Source organism: Ammospiza caudacuta, chromosome 1 (assembly GCF_027887145.1).
Source record: "Ammospiza caudacuta isolate bAmmCau1 chromosome 1, bAmmCau1.pri, whole genome shotgun sequence".
Classification (NCBI taxonomy): domain Eukaryota; kingdom Metazoa; phylum Chordata; class Aves; order Passeriformes; family Passerellidae; genus Ammospiza; species Ammospiza caudacuta.
The window spans coordinates 156,360,175-156,373,699 of record NC_080593.1 but is presented as its reverse complement, the minus strand read 5'-3'; the positions used below and the strand labels follow the sequence as shown (position 1 = coordinate 156,373,699).

The window sequence follows — 13,525 nt, the reverse complement described above, 5'->3', positions numbered from 1 at the left end:
CCAGACAGACAGACAGACACACACACAGACAGACACATTTCCATTCTGTGTAATCCCAGCCTTTATTCCCCCCCGCAGCCCAGGACAGACAGACACACAGACAGACACACACAGACACACAGACAGACACACACAGACACACAGACAGACAGACAGACACACACACAGACAGACAGACAGACAGACACATTTCCGTTCTGTGTAATCCCAGCCTTTATTCCCCCCGCAGCCCAGACAGACAGACACACAGACAGACAGACACACAGACACACAGACAGACAGACAGACACATTTCCGTTCTGTGTAATCCCAGCCTTTATTCCCCCCGCAGCCCCGCGGGGGCCGAGGCCGGGGTCGAACACGAGGTTGGGGGGGGGGGGGGGGAACGTGGGGACCCCCAAAGCCCCTCCTGGGGGGCTCCCCCGGTGCCGCGGGGGGGGCCGGGGGCTCGGGGACCCCCCCGGGGCGGAGTCGGGGGCCGGGCCCTACTTGGGGGGCCGGTACAGCAGCTTCCTGCTCTTGAGCACGGCCCACTTGTGGCGCTTCATGTAGTACAGCAGCGGCGTCAGCAGCCCCGAGATCAGCAGCAGCTGGGGGGGACACGGGGGCTCAGCAACACCGGGACCCCCTGAGACCCCCCGAGCCCCCCAGCCCCTCCTTGGGACCCCCTGAGCAAACCTGAGACTCCCCGAGCCCCCCAATCTCTCCTTGGGACCCCTGAGACCCCCCAAACCACCCTGAGACCCCCCGAGACCCCCAGTCCCTCCTTGGGACCCCTGAGAGCCCCCAAACCACCCTGAGACCCCCCGAAACCCCAATCCCTCCTTGGGACCCCCCTGAGCAAACCTGAGAGCCCCCTGAGAACCCCCCCAAACCACCCTGAGACCCCCCGAGCCCCCCAATCCCACCTTGGGACCCCCTGAGCAAACCTGAGACCCCCCAAACCACCCTGAGACCCCCCAAAACCCCAATCCCACCTTGGGACCCCCTGAGCAAACCTGAGAGCCCCCTGAGACCCCCCAAAACCCCAGTCCCTCCTTGGGACCCCCCTGAGTACTCCTGAGCCCCCCCGAGCCATCTTGAGGCCCCTCTGAAACCCCAGCCCCACCTTGAGAGCCCCCGAGCCCCCCAAGAGACCCCAGCCCTACCCTGAGGCCCCTCAAGACCCCTCATCCCCAGCCCTATCTTGAAGCCCCCAGCCCCACCCTGACCCCCCCTACCCCACCTTGAGGCCCCCTGACCCCCCTTAGGCCCCAGCCCCACCTTCAGGCCCCCCAGCCCCACCATGAGCCCCCCTGAAGCCCCGCCCAGCAGCCCCCCCCAAAGCCCCCAGCCGCCCAGTGAAGCCCCCAGCCCCACCTTGAGCCCCCAGCCCCACCTTGAGCCCCCAGCCCCACCTTGAGCCCCATCTTTTTGCGGTGGTCGTGCTCGGGCTCGGCCGCCCAGCGCAGGAAGGTGCAAACGTCCTTGGCAATCTGGGACATGGTGGCCGGGGTGCCTGGGGGGGGGGACAGGGCAGTGAGACCCCCAATGGGACCCCCGAGACCCCCAGAGACCCCAAAGAGACCCTCTGAACCCCACAGATCCCACTGGGACCCCCAGGACCACTCCAATACCTGGTGTGGTCAGAGCCCCCCAGGACCTCCCCAAACCCCCCCAGGGCACCCCCAGACCCCCCCCCAGCCCCCTCCAATCCCTTCCCCTTCCCACCCCCAGCACGACCCCCCCAAATCCCCTGCAGACCCCTCCCAGGACCCCCAGCTTCCCCTCAGACCCCTCCAGGACCCCCCCAGCCCCAGCAGGACCCCCCCAAGGCCCCTTTAATCCCCCCCAGGACCCCTTTAAGCCCCCCCTTCAAGCCCCCCGTACCGTCCTCGTACTCGAGCACCTCGTCGTAGATGGGGGGGGCCATGCCGATGGCCTGGCCGGGGAAGTAGGGGTTGTAATGGAGCCCCTCCCTCAGAGAGACCCCCCCGGGGGCGTCACAGTACCCCGTGAGCAGGGCGAACACGTAATCCTCGCCCCCGTGCCTGAAGGGTTAATAACAGATCAATAACAGATCAATAACGGATCAATAATGGGGTCACAGTACCCCGTGAGCAGGGCGAACACGTAATCCTCGCCCCCGTGCCTGAAGGGTTAATAACAGATCAATAACAGATCAATAACGGATCAATAATGGGGTCACAGTACCCCGTGAGCAGGGCGAACACGTAATCCTCGCCCCCGTGCCTAAAGGGTTAATGGAATCGATAACAGATCAATAACAGATCAATAACGGATCAATAACTGATCAATAACGGCGTCACAGTACCCCGTGAGCAGGGCGAACACGTAATCCTCGCCCCCGTGCCTGGAGAGATCAATAATGGATCAATAATGCATCAATAATGGATCAATAACGGCGTCACAGTGCCCTGTGAGCAGGGCGAACACGTAAATCTCACCCCTGTGCCTGAAGGGTTAATAACAGATCAATAACGGATCAATAACGGATCAATAATGGGGTCACATTACCCCATGAGCAGGGCGAACACGTAATCCTCGCCCCCACGCCTAAAGGGTTAATAACAGATCAATAACGGATCAATAATGGGGTCACAGCACCCGGTAAGCAGGGTGAACAGGTAACCCTCGCCCCTGTGCCTAAAGGGTTAATGGAATCGATAACAGATCAATAACAGATCAATAACGGATCAATAATGGAGTCACAGCACCCGGTGAGCAGGGCGAACACGTAATCCTCGCCCCTGTGCCTGAAGGGTTAATAACAGATCAATAACGGATCAATAATGGATCAATAACGGATCAATAATGGGGTCACAGTGCCCTGTGAGCAGGGCGAACACGTAACCCTCGCCCCCGTGCCTGAAGGGTTAATGGAATCGATAACAGATCAATAACGGATCAATAACTGATCAATAATGGAGTCACAGCACCCGGTGAGCAGGGCGAACACGTAATCCTCGCCCCTGTGCCTGAAGGGTTAATAACAGATCAATAACGGATCAATAATGGATCAATAACGGATCAATAATGGGGTCACAGTGCCCTGTGAGCAGGGCGAACACGTAACCCTCGCCCCCGTGCCTGAAGGGTTAATAACAGATCAATAACGGATCAATAACGGATCAATAATGGGGTCACATTACCCCGTGAGCAGGGCGAACACGTAATCCTCGCCCCCGTGCCTAAAGGGTTAATGGAATCGATAACAGATCAATAACGGATCAATAACGGATCAATAATGGAGTCACAGTATCCCGTGAGCAGGGCGAACACGTAATCCTCGCCCCCGTGCCTAAAGGGTTAATAACAGATCAATAACAGATCAATAACGGATCAATAATGGAGTCACAGCACCCGGTGAGCAGGGCGAACACGTAATCCTCGCCCCTGTGCCTGAAGGGTTAATAACAGATCAATAACAGATCAATAACGGATCAATAACGGATCAATAATGGGGTCGCAGTGCCCCGTGAGCAGGGTGAACACGTAATCCTCGCCCCCGTGCCTAAAGGGTTAATAACAGATCAATAACGGATCAATAACAGATCAATAACGGATCAATAATGGGGTCACAGCACCCGGTGAGCAGGGCGAACACGTAATCCTCGCCCCTGTGCCTGAAGGGTTAATAACAGATCAATAACAGATCAATAACGGATCAATAACGGATCAATAATGGGGTCGCAGTGCCCTGTGAGCAGGGTGAACACGTAACCCTCGCCCCCGTGCCTGAAGGGTTAATAACAGATCAATAACGGATCAATAACGGATCAATAACCGCGTCACAGTGCCCCACAGTCAGCAGGGTGAACATGCAGTCCTCACACCCTTGCCTGAAGGGTTAACGGGATCAATGACGGATCAATGACAGATCAATGACAGGATCAATGACAGGATCAATGACGGATCAATGACAGATCAATGACAGGATCAATGACAGGATCAATGACAGATCAATGACAGATCAATGACGGATCAATGACGGATCAATGACAGATCAATAACGGATCAATGACAGATCAATGACAGATCAATGACGGATCAATGACGGATCAATGACAGATCAATGACAGATCAATGACAGGATCAATGACAGGATCAATGACAGATCAATGACAGGATCAATGACGGGATCAATGACAGATCAATGACAGGATCAATGACAGATCAATGACGGATCAATGACAGATCAATAACGGATCAATAACGGATCAATGACCGATCAATGGGGTCATTGAGAATGGGATCAATGGCATCAGTGGGGTCAATGCATTGTGGGGTGACCCCAAAGCCCCCCAGGACCCCCAAAGCCCCCCAGAGCCCCCCAGAGCCCCCCAGGACCCCTCCTCACCTGGCGTTGACGATGTAGCTCAGGTCCGGGGGCAGGGCCCCGTTGTTGGCCGCCCGCGCAGCCTCGGGGTTGGGGTAGGGCTTGGGGAAATGATCCGAGATCTTCCCGGGACGCATGAACATCTCCCCGTTCTCATCCGGGCCGTCCTGCACCTCCACCTGCAGGGACAGGTGAGACACGGACAGGTGAGACATGGACAGGTGAGACACGGACAGGTGAGACACAGGGACAGGTGACACACAGGGACAGCAGGGTCCCCATGAACATCTCCCCGTTCTCATCCGGGCCGTCCTGCACCTCCACCTGCACAGGTGAGACACGGACAGGTGAGATACAGGTGAGACACGGACAGGTGACACACAGGGACAGCAGGGACAGCAGGGTCCCCATGAACATCTCCCCATTCTCATCTGGGCCATCCTGCACCTCCACCTGCAGGGACAGGTGAGACACGGACAGGTGAGACATGGACAGGTGACACACAGGGACAGGTGACACACAGGGACAGCAGGGTCCCCATGAACATCTCCCCGTTCTCATCGGGGCCGTCCTGCACCTCCACCTGCACAGGTGAGACACGGACAGGTGAGATACAGGTGAGATATGGACAGGTGAGACATGGACAGGTGACACACAGGGACAGGTGACACACAGGGACAGCAGGGTCCCCATGAACATCTCCCCGTTCTCATCGGGGCCGTCCTGCACCTCCACCTGCACAGGTGAGACACGGACAGGTGAGACACGGACAGGTGACACACAGGGACAGGTGACACACAGGGACAGCAGGGACAGCAGGGTCCCCATGAACATCTCCCCGTTCTCATCCGGGCCGTCCACCTGCACAGGTGAGACATGGACAGGTGAGATATGGACAGGTGAGACATGGACAGGTGACACACAGGGACAGGTGACACACAGGGACAGCAGGGTCAGGGACAGGTGACACACAGGGACAGGTGACACACAGGGACAGCAGGGTCCCCATGAACATCTCCCCGTTCTCATCGGGGCCGTCCTGCACCTCCACCTGCACAGGTGAGACACGGACAGGTGAGATACAGGTGAGACACGGACAGGTGACACACAGGGACAGGTGAGACATGGACAGGTGACACACATGGACAGGTGACACACAGGGACAGCAGGGACAGGGACAGCAGGACACGGCGAATGGCAGGACAGGGACGTTGGGACAGTGGGACGGAGCCAGCAGGACACCAGGGGTGGTGGCAGGACAGGGACATCAGAACACTGGGGACAGCAGGGTGGGGACACTGGGGATGGCAGCAGAGTGGCACCAGGACAGCAGGGGTGGCAGCACAGGGACAATGACACGTCAGGGACAGCAAGGTGGGGACACTGGGGATGGCAGGACAGGGACAGTGGGACACTGGGATGGAGCCAGCAGGACACCAAGGACAGCAGGACAGTGACAATGACACGTCAGGGACAGCAAGGTCACTGGGGACACTGGGAGTGGCAGGACAGGGACAGCAGAATATTGGGGACAGCAGGGTGGGGACACTGTAGGTGGCAGCAGAGTGGCACCAGGACAGCAGGGGTGGCAGCACAGGGACAATGACACGTCAGGGACAGCAAGGTGGGGACACTGGGGATGGCAGCAGAGTGGCACCAGGACAGCAGGGGTGGCAGCACAGGGACAGCAGGGCACTGGGACACTGGGATGGAGCCAGCAGGACAGTGGGGACAGCAGGGGTGGCAGCAGTGACACTGGAACCTTGGGGACAGCAGGACACGGACAGTGGGGACAGCAGGGGTGGCAGCACAGGGACACTGGAACATTGGGGACAGCAGGACACGGACTGTGGGACAGCAGGGGTGGCAGCACAGGGACACTGGGGACAGGGCAGGGGGACACTGGGGAGAGCAGCACAGGGACACTGGGGACACAGGGGACAGCCTGGGTGGCACCCAGAGGCACTGGGAAATTGGGGACAGCAGACTGGGGACACTGGGACACTGGGGACAGGGCAGGGGACACAGAGATATTGGGGACAGCAAACTGGGGACACTGGGACACTGCAGGTGGCAGCACAGGGACACGGGGGACAGCAGGACAGGGACACTGGGACAGTGCAGGTGGCAGCAGTGACACCGGGGGTGGCACAGGGTGGCACGGGGGGTGGCAGCAGCGACACAGGGTGACGGGGGGTGGCACAGGGGGTGGCACAGGGTGACAGGGGGTGGCACAGGGGTCGCGGTGTCACCTCCTCCGCCAGCGCCTTGGCCTCGGCCTCGGTGTGGGTGACGCCGATGAGGTTCCGGAAAGCCAAATACTCCATGGAGTGACAGGCGGAGCACACCTGGCGGTACACCTGGAACCCCCTGCGGACACTGCGGGAGACAGACACCAAAATCACCCCAAAATCACCCCAAAATCACCCCAAACACACCTGGCGGTACACCTGGAACCCCCTGCGGACACTGCGGGACAAACAGACACCAAAATCACCCCAAAATCACCCCAAAATCACCCCAAACACACCTGGCGGTACACCTGGAACCCCCTGCGGACACTGCAGGACAAACAGACACCAAAATTATCCCAAAATCACCCCAAAATCACCCCAAACACACCTGGCGGTACACCTGGAACCCCCTGCGGACACTGGGGGACAAACAGACACCAAAATTATCCTAAAAACCCCAAAATCACCCCAAAACAATCCCAGACACACCTGGCGGTACACCTGGAACCCCCTGCGGACACTGGGGGACAGAAACCCCAAAATTATCCTAAAAGCCCCAAAATTACCCCAAAATCACCCGGAACCCCCGGCGCACACAGCGGGGACAGAAACCCCAAAATCACCCCAAAATGACCCCAAACACCTGGAACTCCCTGCGCACATTGTGGGGACACAGCGGGGTTAGAGACCCCAAAAACCCCCAAAATCACCCCAAAACCACCAAGAATGCCCCCCCCACCATGCACACTGCGGGGACACAGCGGGGTTAGAGACCCCAAAAACCCCAAAATGACCCCAAACACACCTGGAACCCCCTGTGCACAGTGGGATGAATGAGGGAGGTCAGAAACCCCAAAATCACCCCAAAATTGCCTGGAACCCCCTGTGCACACAGTGGGGTCACAGCGGGGTTAGAGACCCTAAAATAACCCCAAAACCCCCAAAATGACCCCAAACACATCTGGAACGCCCCCGTGCACACACTGTGGGGACTCACGACCCCAAAATCGCCCCAAAATCACCCCAAACACACCCAGAACCCCCCTGCGGGGACACAGTGGGGTTAGAGACCCCAAAAACCCCAAAATCACCCCAAAACCACCAAGAATGCCCCCCCCCCCCCATGCACACCTGTGGGGTTAGAGACCCCAAAAAAACCCCAAAATCACCTCAAACACACCTGGAACCCCCCTGCGCACACTGCAGGGACCCCCCCAGAGACCCCAAATGCCCCCAGAGACCCCAAAATCCCCCCCAAATCTCCCCAGTCTCCTTTACCTGGCGTGGTCCAGGGACCCTCAGGCATCCCCAGGACCCCCCAAATTCCCCGTTTCCCACACCTGGCGTGGTCCAGCACAGACAGAGACCCCCAAACCCCCTCAGGACCCCCCAAATTCCCAATTTTTCATACTTGGCATGGTCGAGAGCACACAGGGACCCCCAAACGCCCCCAAAATTCCCCATTTCCCATACCTGGCATGGTCCAGCGCCGACAGGGACCCCCCAAACCCCCCCAAATCCCTCCAAGACCCCCCAAACCCCCCCAGGACCCCCCATTTCCCACACCTGGCGTGGTCCAGCGCAGACAGGGACCCCCCAAAGCCCCCCCAAACCCCCCGAATTTCCCCATTTCCCACACCTGGCGTGGTCCAGCGCCGACAGGGACCCCCAAACCCCCCCAGGACCCCCCAAATCCCACCAATTTCCCATACCTGGCGTGGTCCAGCGCATACAGGTACCCCCCAAACCCCCCCAAGACCCCCCCCAAACCCCCCCAGGACCCCCCATTTCCCACACCTGGCGTGGTCCAGCGCAGACAGGAACCCCCAAACCCCCCCAGGACACCCCCAAACCCCCCCAGGACCCCCCAAATTCCCCATTTCCCACACCTGGCGTGGTCCAGCGCAGACAGGAACCCCCCAAACTGCCCCCCAGGACCCCCCAATTTCCCATACCTGGCGTGGTCCAGAGCCGACAGGGACCCCCAAACCCCCCAAATTTCCCCATTTCCCACACCTGGCGTGGTCCAGCGCCGACAGGGACCCCCCAACCCCCCCAAATCCCTCCAAGACCCCCCAAACCCCCCCAGGACCCCCCATTTCCCACACCTGGCGTGGTCCAGCGCCGACAGGGACCCCCCAAAGCCCCCCAAACCCCCCCAGATTCCCCATTTCCCACACCTGGCGTGGTCCAGCGCCGACAGGGACCCCCAAACCCCCCCAGGACCCCCTGAATTTCCCCATTTCCCACACCTGGCGTGGTCCAGCACAGACAGGGACCCCCCAGACCCCCCCAGATTCCCCATTTCTCACACCTGGCGTGGTCCAGCGCCAACAGGGACCCCCCAAAGCCCCCCAATTTCCCCATTTCCCACACCTGGCGTGGTCCAGCGCCGACAGGGACCCCCAAACCCCCCGAATTTCCCCAAATTTCCCCGTTTCCCACACCTGGCGTGGTCCAGCGCCGACAGGAAGCCGCCGTGGCTCCAGGGCAGGTTCGGGGGGTGCAGCTCCAGCTCCCCCGCGCTCACGGGGCCCCCCCCGAGCGACAGCGACAGGGCCACGGCCAGGGACCCCCCCCCCGCCAGCGCCCCCAGCACGGCCAGGGACCACCGGGAGCGGGGACGGCCCGGGAACGACGACAGCGACACCTGGGGGGACACGGACACGTTAGGGACAGGTTAGGGACAGGTTAGGGACACCTGGGGGGCACAGGGACAGGTTAGGGACAGGTTAGGGACACCTGGAGGGACAGGGACAGGTTAGGGACACATTAGGGACAGGTTAGGGACACCTGGGGGGCACAGGGACAGGTTAGGGACAGGTTAGGGACACCTGGAGGGACAGGGACAGGTTAGGGACACGTTAGGGACACGTTAGGGACATTGGGGGGACACAGGGACAGGGACCCCCCCATGAGGGACCACCGGGAGCGGGGACGGCCCGGCGACGACAGGGACACCTGGAGAGTGACAAAGGGACAGGTTAGGGACACCTGGGGGAACAGGGACAGGTTAGGGACATTGGGGACACAGGGACAGGTTAGGGACAGGTTAGGGACACCTGGGGAGAACAGGGACAGGTTAGGGACACCTGGGGGGGACAGGGGTGTTAGGGGCACCTCAGAAGGTCACAAGGACACCAGGGTGGGGATGGGAGGGTCAGAGGTGACAGGGACACCTGGGAGGGGACACCAGGGTGGGGACAGGGGAGACACGGACACCTGGGAGGGGACACAGGGACACCTGGGGGGGACAGGGACACCTGGGAGGGGACACAGGGACACCTGGGGGGGACACAGGGACACGTGGGGGGTGACAGGGACACCTCGGGGGGACACAGGGACACCTGGGGGGGACAGGGACACCTGGGAGGGGACACAGGGACACCTGGGGGGGACACAGGGACACGTGGGGGGTGACAGGGACACGTGGGGGGGACACAGGGACACCTGGGGGGGACACAGGGACACGTGGGGGGTGACAGGGACACCTGGGGGGGACACAGGGACACCTGGGGGGGACACAGGGACACGTGGGGGGTGACAGGGACACGTGGGGGGTGACAGGGACACCTGGGGGGGACACAGGGACACCTGGGGGGTGACAGGGACACCTGGGGGGGTCAGGGACACCTGGGTGATCACAGGGACACCTGGGGGGTGACGGGGACAGGGACACCTGGGGGGGGGACACGTGGGCATCCAGGGGCACCAGGGACCCCAAGGCTCGGGGGTGGGGGGACAAAAGCAATGGGGGGGTCCCGGGGACAGCGGGAACAGCGGGGATGGAACAGCGGAGACACCGGAGTTACCAGGGACACCAGAATTACCGGGGACAGCGGGAACAGCGGGGATGGAATAGCGGAGACACCGGAGTTACCGGGAATGCCGGAATTACCGGGAACAGCGGGGACAGCGGGGATAGCGGGAACACCGGGAACACCGGAATTACCGGGAACGGGAACAGCGGGAGCACCGGGAATGCTGGAACTAGCGGGAGCGGGAATGGCAGGGATACCGGGAATGGGAACACCGGGGATACCGGAATTACCAAGAATACCGGGACCGGGAATGGAACAGCGGGGACACCGGAATTGCCGGAAACAGAAACAGTGGGAACAGCAGGAACGGGAACAGCGGGAACACCGGGGATGGCGGGAATAGTGGGGACACCGGAATTGCGGGAACAGGAATACCGGGGACACCGGAATTGCCGGGATACCGGAATTGCCGGAACAGGATTACCGGGGATACCGGAATTGCGGGAACAGGAATAGCGGGGATACCGGAATTGCGGGAACAGGAATAGCGGGGACACCGGAATTGCCGGGATACCGGAATTGCGGGAACAGGATTACCGGGGTTACCGGAATTGCCGGGAACGGGAATAGCGGGGACACCGGAATTGCCGGGAACGGGAATAGCGGGGACACCGGAATTGCGGGAACGGGATTACCGGGGATACCGGAATTGCCGGGAACGGGATTACCGGGGATACCGGAATTGCCGGGAACGGGATTACCGGGGATACCGGAATTGCCGGGAACGGGATTACCGGGGATACCGGAATTGCCGGGAACGGGATTACCGGGGATACCGGAATTGCGGGAACGGGATTACCGGGGATACCGGAATTGCGGGAACGGGATTACCGGGGTTACCGGAATTGCCGGGAACAGGATTACCGGGGATACCGGAATTGCGGGAACGGGATTACCGGGGTTACCGGAATTGCCGGCGGCAGCGGCGCCAAGGGCGGGCAGAGGGCACCGCGGGCACGCGGCGAGCGGGACAAGCGAGGGCCCCGAGAACCGGGGACACCGGGCGGGGCTCGGGAGCGAGCACCGGGCACAGCGGGGCAGGCACCGGCAGCCCCCAGGCAGGGCCGGGAGGGGAACTGCGGGTACCGGGAACCGGGAGGGGTAACGGAGAACGGCGAGCAGGACGGGCAAACGAACCGGGAGGGGTTGGGAGCGGAACCGTGCCGGCACCGGGAACCAGGGGCACCGGGAGGGGCTCGGGCAGGAACCGAGGGCACCGGGAATGGAACCGGGGGCACCGGGGAAGGCACGGAGGAGCACCGGGAACCGCCAAGTGGAACCGGGAGCACCGTGCAGGGCTGGCAAGCACCGGGCACACCGGGGGTCCGCAGACAGAACCAGGGGCACCGGGAAAAGGGAGGGGCCGGGAATAGAACCGGGGACACCGGGAAGGGCCGGGGCAGGAACCGGGGACACCGGGAAGGGCCGGGAGCGGCACCGGGGACACCGGGAAGGGCCGGGAGCGGCACCGGGGACACCGGGAAGGGCCGGGAGCGGCACCGGGGACACCATGTGGGCCTGGGGCAGGAACCGGGGACAGCGCGCAGGGCTGCGAAGCACCGGGCACACCGGGGCAGGCACGGCCAGCGCCGGGCACGGCCGCTGCCGTCCCTCACGCACTCCCCGGTGAGCCGCAGGGCCCGCGAGGGGCCGGGCCGCGCCGTGACCTTGCGGGGCCGCACTCACCGTGGCGGGGCCGGGGCCGCGGTGCGGGCGCAGCAGCGCGCGCGGGGGAGCCGGGCCGGGCCGCGCCGGGCCCGGGAGCAGCCGCAGCCCCGGGAGGCCCCGCAGGCCCCGCAGCGCCGCCATCGCCGAGGTCGAGGGGACGCGCCGCGACGCCCCGGAACTGACGTCGGAGGGAGGGAGGGGCGGGAGTGACGTCACCGGGAGGCACGTGACGCGGTAACTTTTTTTTTTTTTATTGCGGCGCCCCCTGGCGGAGGGAGGGGGAGGAGCAAAGGGAGAGACCACGCCCACACGGTAAACCACGCCCCCCCGAGCGGACGCCACGCCTGGTAACAAAACCGCGCCCCTGAAAAAGCCACGCCCCTTAAGAAACCGCGCCTCGCCGCAGAGGCGTGCCGATTAACAGCCACGCCCATTAACAAAGCCACGCCCCTCAACGAGTCACACCCCTGCACATAAGCCACGCTCATTGACAAAAGCCACGCCCATTAACAAAGCCACGCCCCTCAACGAGTCACACCCCTGCACATAAGCCACGCTCATTGACAAAAGACACGCCCATTAACAAATCAGGTCCTTGTACAAGACACGCCCATTACCAAAAGCCACGCCCCCAGAAGGCCGCACCCCCAAACAAACCGTGCCCTGAAAGAGCCACGCCCCTTTAGGCCCCCACTGTGGGGGTCGTCCCGGTGGGCGGGGTCTCAGTGGGGTCACACCTGAGGCCTGTCTGGGCATCTGTCTGTCTGTCTATGGCTCTGTCCGTGTGTCCGTCTGGGGCTCCGGCCGTGGGTCTGTCTGGGGCACTGTCCGTGTGTCCGTGTGTCCGTCTGGGGCTCCGGCCGTGGGTCTGTCTGGGGCACTGTCCGTGTGTCCGTGTGTCCGTCTGGGGCTCTGGCCGTGGCTCTGGGGGCACACTGGGCTCTGGCTGTGTGTCCGTCCGTGTGTCCATCCAGGTGTCTGTCCATGGGTCTGGGGATCTGTCTGCGTGTCCGTGGGTCCTTCCAGTGGTCTGTCCGTGTGTCCAGGGGGGTCTGGGCTCTGTCCAGAGCTCTGTCCGTGTGTCCATCCAGGGCTCTGTCCCTGAGTCTGTGCGTCTGTCCATGTGTCTCTCCAGGGCTCTGTCCGTGTGTCTGGGAGGTCTGAGCTCTCTCTGTCTGTCCGTGTGTCCATCCAGGGCTCTGTCCGTGGTCTGTGCGTCTGTCCATGTGTCTGTCCGGGGCTCTGTCTGTGTGTCCATCCAGGGCTGTCACTGTCACTGGGGTCCCTCTGTGGGACTGTCTGTGGGCTTGTGCCTGCTGGAGATCTGTCCGTGCATCCATCCCCTGTCCGTGTGTCCATCTCTGTGTCCATGTGTCCATCCTCATGTCTGTGTGTCCATCCTGCATCCGTGTGTCCATCCCCAGTCCGTGTGTCTGTTCCCTGTCCGTGTGTCCATCCCCTGT

The 13,525-nt window shown here is 61.9% G+C and overlaps 1 protein-coding gene across 1 annotated transcript; it reads right to left on the bottom strand.

Moving 5' to 3' along the window:
* Nucleotides 1-337: 337 nt before the first annotated feature.
* Nucleotides 338-13,032, bottom strand: LOC131563148 (cytochrome c1, heme protein, mitochondrial). The gene is made up of 9 exons (XM_058813083.1): nt 12,757-13,032; nt 12,372-12,529; nt 12,081-12,240; nt 9,021-9,223; nt 6,592-6,718; nt 4,361-4,518; nt 1,870-2,030; nt 1,398-1,498; nt 338-590 (listed from the first exon to the last, which is right to left on the bottom strand). Exons 1-9 carry the CDS (start codon nt 13,030-13,032, stop codon nt 486-488), a joined length of 1,449 nt encoding a protein of 482 aa, XP_058669066.1. The 3' UTR covers nt 338-485.
* Between the last annotated feature and the right edge of the window lie 493 nt (nt 13,033-13,525).

Excerpts from the sequence above, each read along its gene's own strand:
- LOC131563148 (XM_058813083.1), bottom strand. The coding sequence starts at position 13,032 with ATGGACACACGGACGGACACACAGCCAGAGCCCAGTGTGCCCCCAGAG. Across the intron at positions 12,241-12,371 it reads GGGGGGGCGTGGTTTACCGT|TTCCGGGGCGTCGCGGCGCG; the intron begins GTGGGCGTGGTC and ends CTCCGACGTCAG. Across the intron at positions 6,719-9,020 it reads TCGGCGCTGGACCACGCCAG|TGTCCGCAGGGGGTTCCAGG; the intron begins GTGTGGGAAACG and ends TGTCTCCCGCAG.